This window comes from Manis javanica, chromosome 7, assembly GCF_040802235.1.
Source record: "Manis javanica isolate MJ-LG chromosome 7, MJ_LKY, whole genome shotgun sequence".
Classification (NCBI taxonomy): domain Eukaryota; kingdom Metazoa; phylum Chordata; class Mammalia; order Pholidota; family Manidae; genus Manis; species Manis javanica.
In genome coordinates, this window is record NC_133162.1 from 38,541,570 (window position 1) to 38,558,422 (window position 16,853).

The 16,853-nt window shown below is 46.4% G+C and overlaps 1 protein-coding gene across 2 annotated transcripts in view; it reads left to right on the forward strand.

Annotated features, from left to right (window-relative positions):
* Nucleotides 1-16,468, forward strand: part of POLR3A (RNA polymerase III subunit A) — a 41,129-nt gene extending 24,661 nt beyond the window's left edge. Inside the window, exons 19-32 of one of the 2 annotated variants that reach the window (XM_073240744.1) lie at nucleotides 497-634; nucleotides 2,389-2,559; nucleotides 3,480-3,593; nucleotides 4,567-4,602; nucleotides 7,881-7,967; nucleotides 8,051-8,133; nucleotides 8,711-8,881; nucleotides 9,910-10,003; nucleotides 10,261-10,353; nucleotides 11,405-11,569; nucleotides 12,055-12,219; nucleotides 12,464-12,595; nucleotides 13,686-13,818; nucleotides 15,813-16,468. In XM_073240744.1, the coding sequence (XP_073096845.1) occupies nucleotides 497-634; nucleotides 2,389-2,559; nucleotides 3,480-3,593; nucleotides 4,567-4,602; nucleotides 7,881-7,967; nucleotides 8,051-8,133; nucleotides 8,711-8,881; nucleotides 9,910-10,003; nucleotides 10,261-10,353; nucleotides 11,405-11,569; nucleotides 12,055-12,219; nucleotides 12,464-12,595; nucleotides 13,686-13,818; nucleotides 15,813-15,961 (1,731 nt within the window). In that variant the 3' untranslated portion in view covers nucleotides 15,962-16,468. The remainder of the gene's footprint in view (nucleotides 1-496; nucleotides 635-2,388; nucleotides 2,560-3,479; nucleotides 3,594-4,566; nucleotides 4,603-7,880; nucleotides 7,968-8,050; nucleotides 8,134-8,710; nucleotides 8,882-9,909; nucleotides 10,004-10,260; nucleotides 10,354-11,404; nucleotides 11,570-12,054; nucleotides 12,220-12,463; nucleotides 12,596-13,685; nucleotides 13,819-15,812) is intronic. The other variant, XM_073240745.1, reaches the window with a different exon arrangement.
* The last annotated feature ends 385 nt before the right edge of the window (nucleotides 16,469-16,853 follow it).

Below are 16,853 nucleotides of genomic sequence, written 5' to 3' on the forward strand. Positions count from 1 at the left end.
GAAGGAGTCATTTCCCATGGAATGGGCAAGCTGTTGCCATCAGCAGGGTGCCCTCTGAGGTCCTTAACTTCTTGCCTGTACTAAGGATAATAGGCCAAGCTTCAGTTTCCCTCACCTGCACCTCTTGCTTGCCACTAACACCAACTACAGCCCTGGCTCAGACTTCCCCCTCCTTGTCTCTAGTAAAGATGGTTTGTGCCAAATTATTTCTCCTTTAAGAATGAACATAGAACAGTGACTGTGAAGGGGTATGTGGGGGGGACTTGGTGAAGGGGGGAGCCTAGTAAACATAATGTCCTTCATGTAATTGTAGATTAATGATACCAAAATTAAAAAAAATAAAAGAATGGGCATAGAAAGCCTGCCACTTCATGAGAGTGCATTGGCCAGGTATTTACAGTCTAAAGGTGGGGCATTTTCTGATTTGAATGGGTTTTGGAATTGTGGACCTTGAAGTTTTCTTGTTTGATTTTTCGTTTTCCATACCTCTCTTTAGCTCCCAGCTGCCAAAGGCTTTGTGGCTAATAGCTTTTATTCCGGTTTGACACCAACCGAGTTTTTCTTCCACACAATGGCTGGCCGGGAAGGTCTAGTCGACACAGCTGTAAAGACAGCTGAAACAGGATATATGCAGGTAACTTGAAGAAATGTAGGCCATAAGCAGTGGAGCAAGACAGGGCACTGCAGAGTTTGGCTGCTAAATGTTTGCATATTTTATACATGAACTATAATGTATTTGGTCTTGGTATTTAAAAGGAAAAAATGAGAAATGCAGGTGCCCTAGAAATAAACAACTTAAAAAGGTATATGTTCCAAACTGTCCTGTGTACCTCAATCAAGACAACAAGTCAGAACCACATGTACCAAAGCTCATGGTATTATAGGAGAACATGGACTGGCAGTGCTTTCTGGGACACATCATTGAACATTGCTGAGCCTCTGTTTCCTCATACCTGAAGATGGAATGACAGTGCCTACCTCCTGATTATTTAGAGGACTCCACTTCTCACTTTGCAGCTATTCATGTAACTCATAACCAGTATCATCCTAATTAACTCCAAGAACCTATTCTAGTGCCCACAGGGGCGTTTGGACACTGGGAGGGATTGCTCTTTCTCCATTGTATGTACAGTTCTGGGATAATAGGCTCAAGAGGACAGGGCTGAACTAGAAGGTGTCCCTTGCTCTGCTTCCCAGACTGCCACCAAAGTACCACTAATGGCAGAGGAGTGAAAAACCACCCCTACTTTGTTCTTTCATAAGACCACAAGGGAAGGACTTCTTTTCAGTCTCTAATTTTCATCTCTACTCTATATTCCATAATCTATGTTTTTTGAAATTTTTTCCATGTTTTTATGTACTTATAAAGTTAACACTTTATTTTTTGGCCCTGAACTTGCTATGGCTTTTTGTATGGCCCTTTGTACGCTGGGAGCCAGGACTGACCAATCAAAGATGTGAGTGATTGGGCCAGAACAGACAGGGTTGATGAGGGTAAGAATGAACTTGAGTCAGTAGATACCTATTTCCGTAACCTCTTCTATACCTCCAGTGTCATCACTGATACCTCCCTTTCAATCATCCTTTGACGGGAAATTGCCTTTTAGTTTTGGAGTGTGCTGCTTTCATCAAAAACCCAACAGACTGAAATGCTTGTACCACTCCTGCTAGAATGTCTTCTTTCTTCCCCCTCTACCTTTTGAAGTAGAGAGTATATGACTTTCCCAGAGCAGTGTGTTAACCTAGAACAAATGAGTTCTGGCATGAGGGAATTTTGTTTTGAAGTTGCCCAGAGGAAGCTTGCTTTCTCTGTAGTTATTGAGCCACCACTACATTGCTGGCTGTAGTGTTCTGCGATAGAAGGTTCTCCATAAACTAATGTGAGAAACAGCTGCTGCCTGCTGGTTCACACACAGTGCCGTTCCTGTTCTCTTGTTTTCCCTTGTGTCCCAGAAGAGGGCCTGCACGTGATCCTCTGTAATTCATATTGAAGTCCACAGGAGTCCTGGATTAAGTTATGCTTAGAAATACAAAGCTATTGCATTAATTTATACCTTTGGGAGAGGGAGCAGGAAGACAAAGCAGCCCCGGAAAACAGTTAGTGATCGCAGAGTCCTTTGGGGGCAATGGGTTTAAATTGCATATATTCTAAAACACACTGAAGTACTAGAGGTTGGAGCATATTCTAAATCCCACTGCACAGGCTAGAGAGGCACTCTTGGGCTTGTTCTTGGGGTTGGGGACTCTTTAAGGGACTGCCAATACAATGTTTTTATATGATTTAAGTGCTAGTGACCTTGAAACTTAAGAGTTGCAGATCTCATCTGTGCACATGTGACTAGCCTTCTCAAAATAGCTGAGCTTTTGTTTCCTCTCCTTTTCTTTTAGAGAAGGCTTGTGAAGTCCCTTGAAGATCTTTGTTCACAATATGACTTGACAGTCCGAAGCTCTACAGGTGATATTATCCAGTTCATTTATGGGGGAGATGGCTTGGATCCTGCAGCTATGGAGGGAAAAGATGAACCTTTGGAGTTTAAAAGGGTTCTGGACAACATCAAAGTAAGATTTAGCATTATATCTGAGGTTAGAGTATTTTCGAGGCTTTTCTTTAGAATGTAGGTACCCTTTGGCATATCACACACAGTTAATGTTTCAGTTACCTCTACCCAACCACTGGGTTAGTATTTTTCTTTTTGTGTCACTGCACATTATTTTCCCAAGTATTGAAGGGAAAACACTCTTCAATTTCAGTCTAGTATTCGTTCAGGCAAATGCCAATAGAAGAGGGCTTTGGTGTCTCTCTGTCTAGTAAAGTGTTATTAGAGGCCAGTATTAAAAATCCTGGATGTTATGAAGCAGGCACATTTCACATACTTAACTGGGGATATAATTTAGAACAAATCATTTTGGAAGGTAGTTCTACAGTATTGATCTGAGTTTAAAGGTGAGTAGGTATCTTGACCCAGCAGTTCCACTTATAGGAATTCACTCTACAAAAATGATATTAAAAAGTGCCAAGCATGTTTTTCCATCATTTATAGCAGAGGCAAACCATCAGTAGAAGGTCAAGTATATAAAGGTCCATCCACACATCAGGGTAACATGCAGCCACTAAAACTTTGGGGACATCCATGAGCTTGGGAGTTGGGGAGTATTTTCACTCTTGAGATGTTTAAGGTTTTTTAAAGCAACAGTTTATATTTTAAATGCATATCTGGGGTAGGGCAAAGGTTGGAGAGTAATGGTTCAATACTCACTCACTAGCAGAGAAGTCTTTGTGTAAAATGGGGTATCAGCTTATCCTGTTTTCTCCTTCATGTTAAGACAGAGTCTAAAATTGACTTTGAAAGAACAAAAACTTCACAGGTTGCTGAAGCTCACTCTGAGTAGGGTCATTGTCTCTTGTAAATCCTTTCATTTACTTCTGCCCCTCCTCTCGCTGCCCCTACACATTACACTATCTCCTTTTCATCCTTGAGGCAGTCTTCCCGTGTCAGAGCGAGCCTGCTCTCAGTAAGAACGAGCTGATCCTGACGGCTGAGTCCATCATGAAGAAGAACGAGTTCCTCTGCTGCCAGGACAGCTTCCTGCAGGTGAGCTGCGCTGGTGGCGGGTACAGCCCAGCTTGGCTGTCACAGGAGACTGCTGGCCAGGTGCAGCAGCTGAACTGTGCCAGCCAGGGCTGGGGGGTTTGTAAGAGTGTTTCTTTGTTATAAAATTCAAGACTGGCCTAGGCAAAATCTCACCAGCCAACATGAAGAGTTTATCTCATGTTTTTCTTGATTTGTTTCTTTCATCCAAGTGTTGCCCTGCTGGAAGAAAATGCATTAGTTAGAAAACTGGGTTTTTTTTTAAACCCTGTCCTTATCAACCCCCTACAACCCACTTTCTTACCCTGTGGACCAACTTTCCTCAGTCATTCTGAATCCCAGTAATTCATATTAGTAGTGATGGCATTTTAATACCATTATTTTAAATTACCCCTTCTCTTAATTTAGTATAGAGCAGAAATCTAATGAGTCAGACTTCCTTTTTCTTCCAGGGAGCTGTTACCATGATATCCTCTTACGGTTTCTCAGTTTGTTTGGTTTTTGTTTCTTTAATTTCATTGACCTGCACAAACAGCTCCTTCCTGTTTATAATCATGGTTATGAACAAAAGCAAAGGGAAACAGAAATCAGTAAATGGTTTCCTTTGTGTACCGATGGGTGATTCAGATACAGCACAGAATCAGCAGGAGTGGATCCCTTGCAGTATATCCAAAATTGAAACAGTAAAGGGAAAACTAGAAACATTTCAGTTACGGAAGCTCTTCACTTTTCCCTTTCATATCTTGAGGTGTGAAAGGTGAAAGACTCTGAGATTTTTAATAAGTTGAAAATCAAGAGTAGGCCTAAGCTGAGTGCCTTTGGTTTTTTTTCCGGATTTTTTTTAAGCTAACAAATTAGAACTGTGGTTTAGTTTTTTTTTTATTTATTTATTTTTTTTATTTTTATTTTTATTTTTATTTTTATTTTTTATTTATTTATTATATTTACTTGTTTATTTTTCTGTTTATCCTCAAAGACCTTAACTGAGACAGGTTATGAGAAATACAATGAGGTAATGCCCTTAGCATGCTGTGAAGCTGGGCATAAGGGAGTTAACCCAGTAGAACTGCAGCTGTTTTCCAGCACCAGCGGCGACACGTTTCTGTCCCAGTTCCGCCAAACTTGGCTTCCTTACTCATCACTTTGCATTGGTTCCTTCCTTGCCTTTGACTCTGACCAGCAAGATGTGTTTATTCAGTGAGCACTCATTCAGCCCTCAGTATGTCACCCACCCTGCAGATCCTGAGGCACAGGTGACGACCAAATGTGTTGTTGCCCTCCGGTGGCTCACAGTCTAATGAATGCGTTTGCTGAGAGGGTTTAAAATCCACTGGCCAGCACAGGCTAGCCCCTGAACCCCTAACCCATGCCAGAACTGAGGCCACAGAGGCAGCTCCTGGCCTACAGAATTTGATGTCCATGTTCACAAATGTGCTGTGGAGTGAGTGTGAGAATTTAACTGCTGATTAATCATGTGATTAATTGCCTGCCAGTTGCCATGTTGTGAGTTGCCTCTAGTGTGCATGGGTTGATTCTGCTGAATTCTTAATGAGCTTTTTTTTTTTAACCTTTCAAAAAGTCTGTCCTAAAATTTGTGAAAGGAAAGTCATCCCTATCAGCAAAGCCAGCTTTCCAGTGCCTAAGCTGGGGAATGGTGTTGGGTATGTGCTCTTTTATTCCTTGTGTGTGCCAGGTTCCTCACAGATGAAAGTGCCCTGGGTCTGCCAGCGATAGGCTCTCTCCCTGTGCCAGCAGGTGGGGTAGCCCTTTATACCAGGCAGTCGGATGGCAACATCTGGGCCGAGGGGCTGTCAGAACCTTGCTCTAAAGGATATAACCACAGCTAGGAAAGTAGGCTGGGGGAGGAAATCACCAGTGTGAAAAGAGGCTCTTCACATTGAGTAACATGGAGGGAAAAAGTCATGGCAGTGAGTATTAATGCCTTTGAACACTCTCCCTGTCAGGCACAGCCGCCTGGAGAGACCGCTCCACTGCCCTGGCCTGCCGTGCTTTCTTCCTCCAGTTTGCAGTAACTGACTATATCTGAAAATGTGGTCTCAGATTCATGATTATTGAGTAAATCTAGAGAGTTTCTCTTTTAAAAAAGTCTCAAGAATTTTCAAGCTCTCACAAATTATTAAGTGTCCTTTCTGTGTAGAATGATGACAGAGCAGCACGGTAACCCTCCGTGTGTTTCCACACTTACTCAATGGCAAGTAGAGTTGGCCAACAAGGGCAGTCAGAAGAAGGCTGCATTCATGCACAAGGGATAGCCAGGGTGTGATGTGCCTTTCAGGCAGCCCCTTTGTTACCTGGGTTCCAGTAGATGGTTGGAAACTCCCAGGGGGCTAAGATGACATTGCAGAAACCTCTGCCCCAAGAGCAGTCTTTGGATAAAGATGTGACTTCATGGGAAGGCTTGTCACCAAGCCCCAGTCTCGTTGAGCTCCTCGGTGCCCTCTGCTCTAGAGTGATGAGGCTAATGCCATGCTGTGCCCATCACAGGGAGGTCCCGCAGAGCTAGGCAGTGGCTAACTGGGAAGGGCCTGTGCGCCATGGACTGTGTAGATACAAGATGCTAAGGCTATTTAAACATAAGAACATAAAGTTTTAATGTTTTTCTATCAGAACACATAATAACTAGAAATTGCAAGGTGGGCTATAGGAGACTGAAGAGATTTAATTTGGTAAGCTTAGGATAGAACAGTGCTGTTAAGTGTGAAGCTCTCTGTGGGAGTCTGATAGGATTTTACTTTTGCAAAAGTGAGCTTCTGGTTCAATCTGCTTTAAAACATTTGTTTTAGACAAAACACAGGCATTTTCAGCTGTGTGATATAGGCTGAGTAGACTTGGGCAGAGCATGCTGCTCTCCTCCTTGGGGTCTCAGCCTGCCTTGGAGTCAAGAAACAAGACTGCATGAGGTTTGCACCACCACAATACACAGCCCACCCTTGGGCCGTCCATGTGTGTGGATCTCTCCTCTGCCAACCACACAGAGCAGCTGAATGCCTGCAGTTGGCCAGAGTGCCAGTCAAGCTCACTGCCACCCTGGTTTGTCCAAAATTGAGGGAAATGATATTCCTGGAGGGGTGCTGAGAGGAAGTACAGTCTATCCATTCTTTCCCATATTCTCAAAACCCCCCTGGATCAACCCAGAGGAGCTGATTGCCAGTCCCAAGGACTGCATTACAGCGTCTCTAAAGGATTGCCGCTACTGCATGGCATGAGCCACAGCTCAGCTCACCCACGAAGTGCTCTGAGTCAGGCCCACAGCACGTGATGTGCAGCTGCCTGGGAGCAGGACTTTGATAGGCATAGCTCATTGAGGCACACCACAGCCTCTGAAAGAACTCCTCGGGAGGTCAAACCTGGTTCTAGGAGTGACCTCAAGGCTGGGTTTACTTCACAGATACTATAAATAGTAAAGCAGGTGGGTTTCCCCTTTTGGTACCAGGAAACTTAGATCCATAGCCTCTAACCCTGCCCTGTGGATCCTCCCCGTGAAGTACTCCTGACCTTCTTTGTTCCATTTTTTCATCACCCCAGGGCTTGAGGTGCTGTTCTTACATACAGTGGGAATAGCAGATATATTGGTGTTTCATTCCTAGCTTTGAGAGTGGTTTTCAGGAATCCTTACAGATTGTGTTTTGGGAAGGGAGAGTGAGAGGAGGCGGGGGTGTTGTGATACAGAGGTGAGGGTCAGAGAGAGAGAAGCAAGGCTTGGGGAGTGTTGCCTTGGAAGTGAAGGCAAGCTGAAGGCATGTTTGAAACCTATGTAGTGTCTACAGAGCTGTGCTTGAGCTTGTATTTAAACTGATCATAACTTCAAAATAAACTCTCAAAATAGATCTGGAGACTAAACATATAAATGGTTCAGTTACAGCTGTTGTGAGCTGTGTGACTGTAGGCACCATGGTAGGCCTGGAGAGCAGAAGAGAAACAGCGGCAAGCAGATATAAGGAGTTAGCCTGGTGGGGCCCCCACGTGCTGGGTAGGGGTTGTCTATAGCAGGGCCAGGAGGGGCTGGTATGCGCTCTTGCTAAAGCACTGTTGGAGTTAAAAAGCCTTAGAAACACGCAGACCAGTGAGTGATGTTTGCAGGGTGTAGATGGTCTAGTGTAGTCCTAGGGAAACACTTTGTAGTAGAACTATTTATATATAGTTTATAGTTTGTGTTTAGCTATCACTAAACTATGATGGACTCATCATATTACTGAAGTTTATAAAACAAGTGCTGTCATCCAAATTACTGAGAAATAAACAACTGATGCTTGCTGTGTAATCTTTCAGGAAATAAAAAAATTCATTAAAGGGGTTTCAGAGAAGATAAAGAAAACCAGAGATAAGTACGGCATCAATGATAACGGCACAACAGAGGTAATGGCCTCCCAGACATGTCCGGACACGGGGTGTTTTCAGGTGCTGCTGGCCCTAACTGCGCTTGGCTTTTGTTCTCCCAGCCCCGAGTGTTGTACCAGTTGGACCGGATCACCCCCACCCAAATAGAAAAGTTCCTGGAGACCTGTAGGGACAAGTATATGAGGTAGGGATGCTAATTCCCTTAGCCAGTGGGCTGTCACATGGGCCTCTCATGTGCCTCCCCTCATCTCTCAGGTACAAGTCCCTCCCAGCCCTACTCACTCACTGCCAGTATTTGAGCAGGTTCCATCACCTCTTATCTAGAGGTTCCTGTGGGCAGCTAGGCTGCATTCTCCAAGATGTGGAAATAATTGCAAAGAAATTTCCAAGTGTCTTTTCCCCACAGAGAAGCTATCAGTATATCTGGCAGGTGCCCACTTCTCTGCCTGCCTGCAGTACCATTTCTTAGCAGAGCTCTTTGATCATCCAGGCAGTAGACGTGTGGGCTCAGCCATAACACACTGACCACAAGTAGCCACACTTGTGTTCATTGTCATTATCAGACCCCTCTGAGCATCGCATTCCCCCGTCTGCACCTAATGCTGATGGTGCCACATCCTTCCTCTGTCACAAGCACAGCTGGGCTTGTGGCCAATTCCTCCCTGTCCCTAAAAGCATATGTATTTTTTCTGTTGAAAGAAGATAATCAGAAGCCTCTCCCCAGCTGTTGCTGGACTTGTCATGTGTATCCTTTCTTCCAGGGCACAGATGGAGCCAGGTTCTGCAGTGGGTGCACTCTGTGCCCAGAGCATTGGGGAGCCAGGCACCCAAATGACCCTGAAGACTTTCCATTTTGCAGGTGTAGCCTCTATGAACATCACCCTTGGTGTGCCCCGAATCAAAGAGATCATCAATGCTTCCAAGGCTATCAGGTGCCCTATCTCTGTTTGCCTTTGATTCTCAGACTGCCTGTCATGTTTCTTGAGAAACAGTGGTACTCTAGTTGCATGTGATGCTCTAGTTGGCAGGACTTCACACTCTGGGTGATGTATTTATGTTAATCTTACTGGTTTTGTAAACCACTCAAGGAAAAAAATAAGTGGAAACTGGGCACAGTCAAATTGCAGTAGTGGTTCTTTATGGCCACAGGCCACGTGAAAGACAGCAACATAAATGATGAAGGGAATGTTAAACAGTGTGTCAGTATGTATTTCAAATTTTTGATGTTATGCCCTGCCTAACTAGGCCTGACTGGTGAGTCTACCACTGGGGCTGTGTTCATATTCTGTGATTCCCAGGTGATCTTATGATAGGATTTGTAGGTGATCTGAGACTAGAAAAGAAATACATTACAATGTATTCTATTACAAAACCATGATTCACCAATAATCTAACAAAATGGTGACAGAAGCCTTAATGGAAGCAACCTGCACTTGATTCTAGAACAGCAACTGTAGATGTCCAGGGTCGTAGGAGCTCTGCCCACCTCCTCTGGGGTGGTCACATCTCTCCCAGGGGCATGTATTCAGCAACAGTGAGGACAGAAGCTGATAGTGAGTAATTGGAGGAGCTGGGGGTGTCCTGGCAAAGAGGTAATGGGGGTGGAAGAGAGGAGTGGAAGAAGCTGTAATACACAAAGGGTCAACTTACTCAGGGAACAGAACTGAAATAACCACTTATTAGGACCAGAGGAAGAGGTAGCTTCACCTGGGCAGGAAGAAATTTCTGGAAGTCACTTCATTCACTGATAGAGTAGTTATCTCATGAGCTTTAGAAATAGTCAATCTCAGTAGGAATGTCTGTGAAGCCCTCAGTAGCATGCCTGACATCAGTAAACACTCAATAAATTACCAGTGCTTTTAACGGTACAATTCTAAATAGTACCCAGGTTTAGCAACGCAGTGGTCTTGAAACAGGCTCATTCCTTGTGCTGAAATCGTTTTCCCTTTACTGTACATAGCACTCCAATCATCACAGCACAGCTAGACAAGGATGACGATGCAGATTACGCTCGCCTGGTGAAAGGGAGAATTGAGAAAACCCTCTTGGGAGAGGTAAAAAGTCCCTCTTGACAACAAGACGGATCAGCAGTGTTGCAAGGAGGTGTTGCAGTGGATTTACCAGTTAGTGTATCCAGTGGGCACAGTCAAATTGAAGTAGTGGCTTGTTATGGCCACAGGCCACGTGAAAGACAGCAACATAAACGATGATGGATCCTTAAAAGTCTGTGTCCTTAAAAGAAAAACTCCAGCAGCGTAGGCTCTTAGGCAAGGGGAAAGTGACTAATAAGCTCTGATCTTTGACACTGCAGATTTCAGAGTATATTGAAGAAGTGCTTCTTCCTGATGATTGCTTTATTCTCGTCAAGCTCTCCCTGGAACGGATCAGACTTCTGAGACTGGAAGTGAGTCACGTAATTAAATGTGTGGAGGAAGTCATTCTCTGTTAGTCCCCAGACAGGCACTAATAAACTAGAGCAAGAGCTAAGCGAGCTCAGGAAGCACTGTGGAGTCTCCTGTCCTAAACCTAAATCCTCTCTTTGTAAACCTGACCCTGACACAAACATTGCCATCTAAAGACACTTGGGACATTAGTTTTAATGTCGTGTGGGCCACAGTAGCCGTCACTGTGGCACAGTAGTACAGTGTCCAGAACTGTAGGGCCCGCTGTATCTTGCCCATCCCATCTGAGGGCCCCCAGCACAGTGCCTGGCTGGCTCAGCAGATGTCTTTGGATGGGTGGGTTGACCAGCTTACTATTATTGGTGTTTCTGTACAGTAACAACTGAATGAGGCAGGGTTGCAAATTGGGTAACTTCCGCCATCTTCCTCTTTCTCTTAGGCAGGTAAAATCTACACCAGCCTTAACACATTGTCAGCTCATTCTTGCAAGTACCAAGTTCATGTGTTGTCTGCCCATTTATGACTGTTGATTCCAAAATCGGGCACCAGTTCTCCAGGTTGTCGATTGCTCTAGCCTGGCTATGGCCACCTGCCTTGCAGCTCTTTTACCAGAAGAGCTGGGGTATAGCACCCTGGCAGGCATGGTGAGGACAGGTAAGGGGAGGCCTTATGGACACTTTTAACTGTCCTGGTCTCCAACCTCCTGCCTCCCGGAACTCCCTCAGGGCCTGTGTGGGCTGCTCTGAAGTGAGCATGCATTTCCAGTGAGGCAGAAATTGGTTCGTTGGAGAAGGGTCGTGGGGAAATATCTAATCTTTTATGAGTGAAGCACAGATATATGTACAGTACATGAATACACAATATGTCTGATATTCAAATTTCATGGTAAGAAGAGAGATTAATGAGGGGGTGAAGTAACTAAAAAATAAAGCTGCTTAGAGGGGCAATGGTAAAAAACAAAAACAAAAAAAGGCTGAAAAACACTGAATTGGAAGCCTCCAAACCCATGAGTAATGTCCTGGGTGTGTGGCCCACGGCCGGCCCGCCTTGCAGGTGAACGCTGAGACGGTGCGATATTCCATCTGCATGTCCAAGCTCCGTGTGAAGCCCGGGGATGTGGCCGTTCACGGCGAGGCCGTGGTGTGTGTCACCCCCAGAGAGAACAGCAAAAGCTCCATGTACTATGTGCTCCAGTTCCTGAAAGAGGATCTCCCCAAGGTGAGAGCACAGGCACCTCTTTGGGCACCACCCAGCCTAATGCCTGGAGATTTGTAAAGACAGAGACTACATTTACCTCTGACTTGAATACCCAGGTATCAGGAAACCCTAAGAAATTTGTCACCACTGAGAACTGAGGGTGGCTCCCCATTTCTTCTTTGCCATATCCTCAAAGAATCAGTTCTTTTCCCTGAGCACAGCCTCACCAGCTCTGCCTATTAGATTTCTCTCTATTCTTTCATAAAACTGATGGTAGAATGGGACACAGTCCCTTGAACTTCCATTTCCTCCCTGACCCCTGAAACAGTGACAGGCACTTTTAGATTTAGTATGTTCCTGGTAGTCACCATTGGGAAACAGGACGGTCAAGGCGACAAGCCCAGGGCGTGATGTTCCCAGTTCCCGGCCACTGTGGTTCTGAGGCTGCAGGGTTGGGGGAAGCCATGGGCACTGCGGGGTCTCCAGCCTCCTGTCTTTGGGTCCAGGTGGTTGTGCAAGGCATCCCAGAAGTGTCCAGAGCTGTTATCCACATCGACGAGCAGAGTGGAAAGGAGAAGTACAAGCTCCTGGTGGAGGGTGATAACCTACGGGCAGTCATGGCCACCCACGGCGTGAAGGGCACCCGAACCACCTCCAATAACACATACGAGGTACAGCTCACCCCCAGGGTCACCCGACAGTCGTCCTCTCTCAGTACTGCCAGCAGGTCCTCAGCTGCTTCGTGGCACACTTCTCTGGCTCTGCCATTTGCTCTGGGTCTAACGTTAAAGATTGCTCAGAAATCCCAATTCTGGGCACAGGATTTGCTGTAAACCTCCAGAGCAGGGGAGGACAGAGAGAAGTTACAGTAGCATCCCAGACACAGCTGCTTCCACTCATCCTGGCTCTCTGCAGGTGGAGAAAACTCTGGGCATCGAAGCTGCCCGGACAACTATCATCAATGAAATCCAGTACACGATGGTGAACCACGGCATGAGCATCGACAGGAGGCATGTGATGCTGCTTTCTGACCTGATGACCTACAAGGTTCGTGGGGGAGACCCAGTCTCTGGAGAACAAAGCTACTGAGCTTCTAAGACATGTAGACTATGCAGCTGTGTTGACCACTGTTGATAGAAAATAACATGTTACCATCACCTAAAAACTGAAGCTGGGCGGTTCTGGTTGGATGTTCTGGTCCAAGTCCAGTACGAAAATTGCAACCTCATGGTGTTAGGCAGAATGTTCTTAGGAATTCTATCATAAAGCAAAACTGGCCATTGCCAAAAGCCCAGGGATTTCTGTGGCAAACTGGGACGTTCCTTCCCCGTTAAACCCATTAATCACACTTTGTCTGTGGCCATTTCCAGGTAAAGGATAAGGTGACAGGATCTGAATTGGGAGGCTGAGGGATGCAGGTTGGTTATTTGGGTTTTTTTTCTCTTTTCACACAAAATGTCTTCCCTCTTGCAGTGCCATGAGGCAGCAGGTGTTCGTGATCCTTCCCCTACAACCTGAACCATATCACAATGTAATGGGAACTAGGTAGGGGGAGTGACCCATTTTCTACCACACTGTAAAGGCTGTCATTTTTAATTCTTCCCTTCCAGCCTTAGTCTATATCATGTTACATAGTTTCAGTAAGTAGTGGGGGTGCCGTTTTTATCCTGATTTTTTACTTAACATTATATCTTCCACATACAATAATTTTTATAAGTATCCTTTTTTGATGGTGGTGCAATGTTCTTTTGAATGAATGCACACAAATTTACTCAACTTTGTCCCTACTGTGAGGCTTTTAAGTTGAGTTTTAGTTCTTTGAGCCATAATAAATATCTTCAGAAGTAGTCTTTTTTTAAAGTTAGATTCTTAATTCTAGTTCTCAGTTCTTAATTCTTTCTTCCAGCGACACCTGGTTGTGAGTGTCAGAATCCATGTTGTCAATGACTAAGGGCCTCAGTGGGACATAGGTGGGCCAGATAGCTGTTAGGATCCTGTTCAAACCTGAGACGGTGACATGAACAGCTGTGTGCCTGATTTGTGGTTATTCCATTGAGAGGACACAGTGGATGTGGTTTGGTTTTGAGCTTTTGTCCATGGCATTAGTGCCATTCTGACTCTTTCTCGCTCATCTCAGGGTGAAGTCCTGGGCATAACTAGGTTTGGTCTGGCCAAGATGAAGGAGAGTGTGCTCATGCTGGCCTCGTTTGAGAAGACAGCTGACCATCTGTTTGACGCTGCCTACTTTGGGCAGAAGGACTCCGTCTGTGGTAGGTTTGCTATTCCTAGGAGTACCACCAAAGGCCTTTCTTCTTTAGGACTTAGACTATGGTTGGGGCTTCTTGGGACAGGAAGAAACTAAGTAGGCAGAGCTTTTGTTTTAAGAATAAAGTCACAGGTCACAGAATTGGAACTAACTATGGCATTCCGCATCCCCCGAGGCAGTACAGATAGTTTCTCTGCCAGTACAGACAGCTTTGAGTCCAAGAAGAAAGATTGGCCCTGGGCACATAGGAACTTTATGGCCCTTGGAGTTGTAGTCGGCCACTCTGCATCCTCTGTGTGATGCCAAGGCTGACAGGAGGGGCAGCACCAGGTGCTCTTGCCATCCTGACCCTAGGAAGGGCTGCTGGTGTGCCATTTATGTTTGTCAAAATCCTGTGCCAGGCCTGTTATATGCTGGTCTCTCAGCACCTGCATGAGGTGTAGGTATTAAACCCTTCCACAAGGGAGAAGATGGAGGGAACTAGCTTGCTTGCTGTCGAGCCCACCTGTACTGGCCTCATGTCCTGCCACATAGCTCATCTCTGACGGGGGTCTGGGAAAGAGGGAGCATGAGGGGAACTGTCATAAGTGGTGCCTGCTGCCACCCGGCTCTTCCAAGTCCTACACTGAGTGTCCACTTCACTCTAGCCATTCTCCTGCCGAGACAAGACCCTGCAGGCCCACGGTGGGAGCCTGTGAGAGGCTGGGGCAGGTAGGCTCAGGAGCCTTCCCAGGCTCACACACTCAGCAGCTCAACCAGGGATTCCAAGCCCAGCCACAGTCCCCACCACCAGAGCTCTGCTTCCCAGAGGCCATTTCTTGTCTCCCTTCCTACTCTTACGTGGATTTGCCAGACAGGTGACAGTCAGGTGGGCCCCAGTCAGAGTACACACCCATTTTCTGCTCCTAAGGCCAACTTTATCCTTTTAAAAGAAACACAGGTTGCAGATAGAGGAAAGGAGAAATTACACATGTTTAAGGTAATGAAGGGTGAGAGGAAAGACAAGTGGCAGAGCTGAGACAGGAGACAGGAGGCCAAAGCAAAAGTAAGAGCTTGGCAAATAATCCTGCTGGACAATAGAACAAGACCCAGTGGCCAACCCTGCCACAGGGGTGCTTGCCCCGGGGCCTTCCATGCGGCCTGGCACAGTCACCCCATGCCACTTTGAAATCTTCCCCTCCTGGTCCTCTGTGTCGGCCCTCACTGTGGGCCAGTTGAGTTTGGTGGTTTGCTTCAACAAGCACAAAGCCCAGAATATAGTACGTACACATTTGTTATAGAACCAGAAGTCTGGTGCAAAGCCTAATCTTTGGGTCTCACAAAGCTGAAGTGGAACTTGGAGAGTCTGCATCCTCACGTGGCCCCTGTCAGTCTATAAGCAACCCTGCCTTCTGTGTGTCTCCAGTTAGAGCTGTGGATCTCCAAGGCTCAGGAGTCTTCTAGCCCCGACACCTGAGCACAGGGAACAAGTTGCTGCTGCTCTTTGCAGGGGGATTTGCATCTTCTTACAATAGAACAAGACCCAGTGGCGAACCCTGCCACAGGGGTGCTTGCCCCGGAGCCTTCCATGCGGCCTGGTACAGTCACCCTTGTGGTTTGCTTTTTTTCTAGGCCCTAAGTTAAGGAAACCCCAGGTGGCACAGTTGGGTTTCCTAAGCATCATTCCAAATCCTTACTATCTACATGCAGCCCTAGCCAAGGCGATACCTAGAGTGCCTTTGGCTCACATGGAGAAAACTGGGCTCAGTCTCCAGCCAGCTGAGCTGGGGGCAGGCACCGCCCTCCCCGCCAGGTATGGGAGCTCCCTCTGCCCACCTAGGAGCAGTCACCTCCATGTGATAGATGAGGCGGAAGGCCTCCATCCCCACTTTGACCAGCTGAAGTTTGTGGGAGCTAGAACTCAAATCGCAGTTTCTAACTCCTAAGTCAGCAGTCACTGTCCTAAAAACCCGACCGTGTGTTGTGAAGCTCTCTAATCTCCTTTCTGGTTGGTTTCAGGGGTGTCCGAGTGCATCATCATGGGGATCCCCATGAACATTGGGACTGGGCTGTTCAAGCTGCTCCACAAGGCCGATAGGGACCCAAGCCCTCCCAGGAGGCCCCTGATCTTCGATACAAACGAGTTCCACATCCCTCTTGTCACGTAGTTCAGGGAAGAGGGCACCATTCCTGACCTCGGCTCTTGGTCCTGTCTGGAAAGGGGTTCAAGGCCAGCAGCTGACTCAAGAGCTTTGTATTCCCTGGGACAGAGACTCTAATGTTGCCATCATGCCAGCATGATGGCAGTCAGAGAAGGCCTCCAGCGTCCCCGGGAGCTGTTCATCCAGTAACCTGATCTCTCTGCAGCGCCTGGTTGGGAGAACTGAGGTTTGTCTGTCTGTTTGAAACCTAATTGATCTACGGACAGCGCAGCGCCTTCTGCCCATTCTGCCTTCCTGGACTTAGAGGGAGGCCCCAACTAGGCATTTTTGCTCATTCCCACCTCACCCTTCCATCCATCAGCTCCCAGGGGTAGCTCACCCTGATGACCACGAGCCAGGGCAAGGGCACTTTCCAGGTTTTTCCGTTCATCAGGTCATGCTGGAAAGCAATGTGACATACTCATGTAAATATTCTTATTATTTATTTGTTCACTTTAAAGGATTTGGAGTGTCTATTGGGTTTTGTTTTTTGTTTGGTTTTTTTTTTTTTGGTTTTACTTCTGGAAGCCAAGAAGCTGTAGAAACCAAGAAAGCTAGCATTGGAACATAACTGGAGAAACTGGCTAAACAAATGGCACCATCTAGGATTTGTACCAGGGCTGAAACCATAGTGAAGCCCAGGCTGCTCTGAAACATCTTTTACAGATGCCCCTGGCCACCCTGTTGTTTTGTCTACTTCCAACCCCATGGAGGGACTCTCCCTTGTGACAAGAGTCAAACCCATTCTTCATGGCCTGTAGAAGCTTTACCGTAGTTTGGGGCCTGCTGAGATGGGGACTGCGGGTGTACGCAGAGATGATGATGAGGCTGGCTCAGGCCCCCGTCTCTGCCTGGGTGG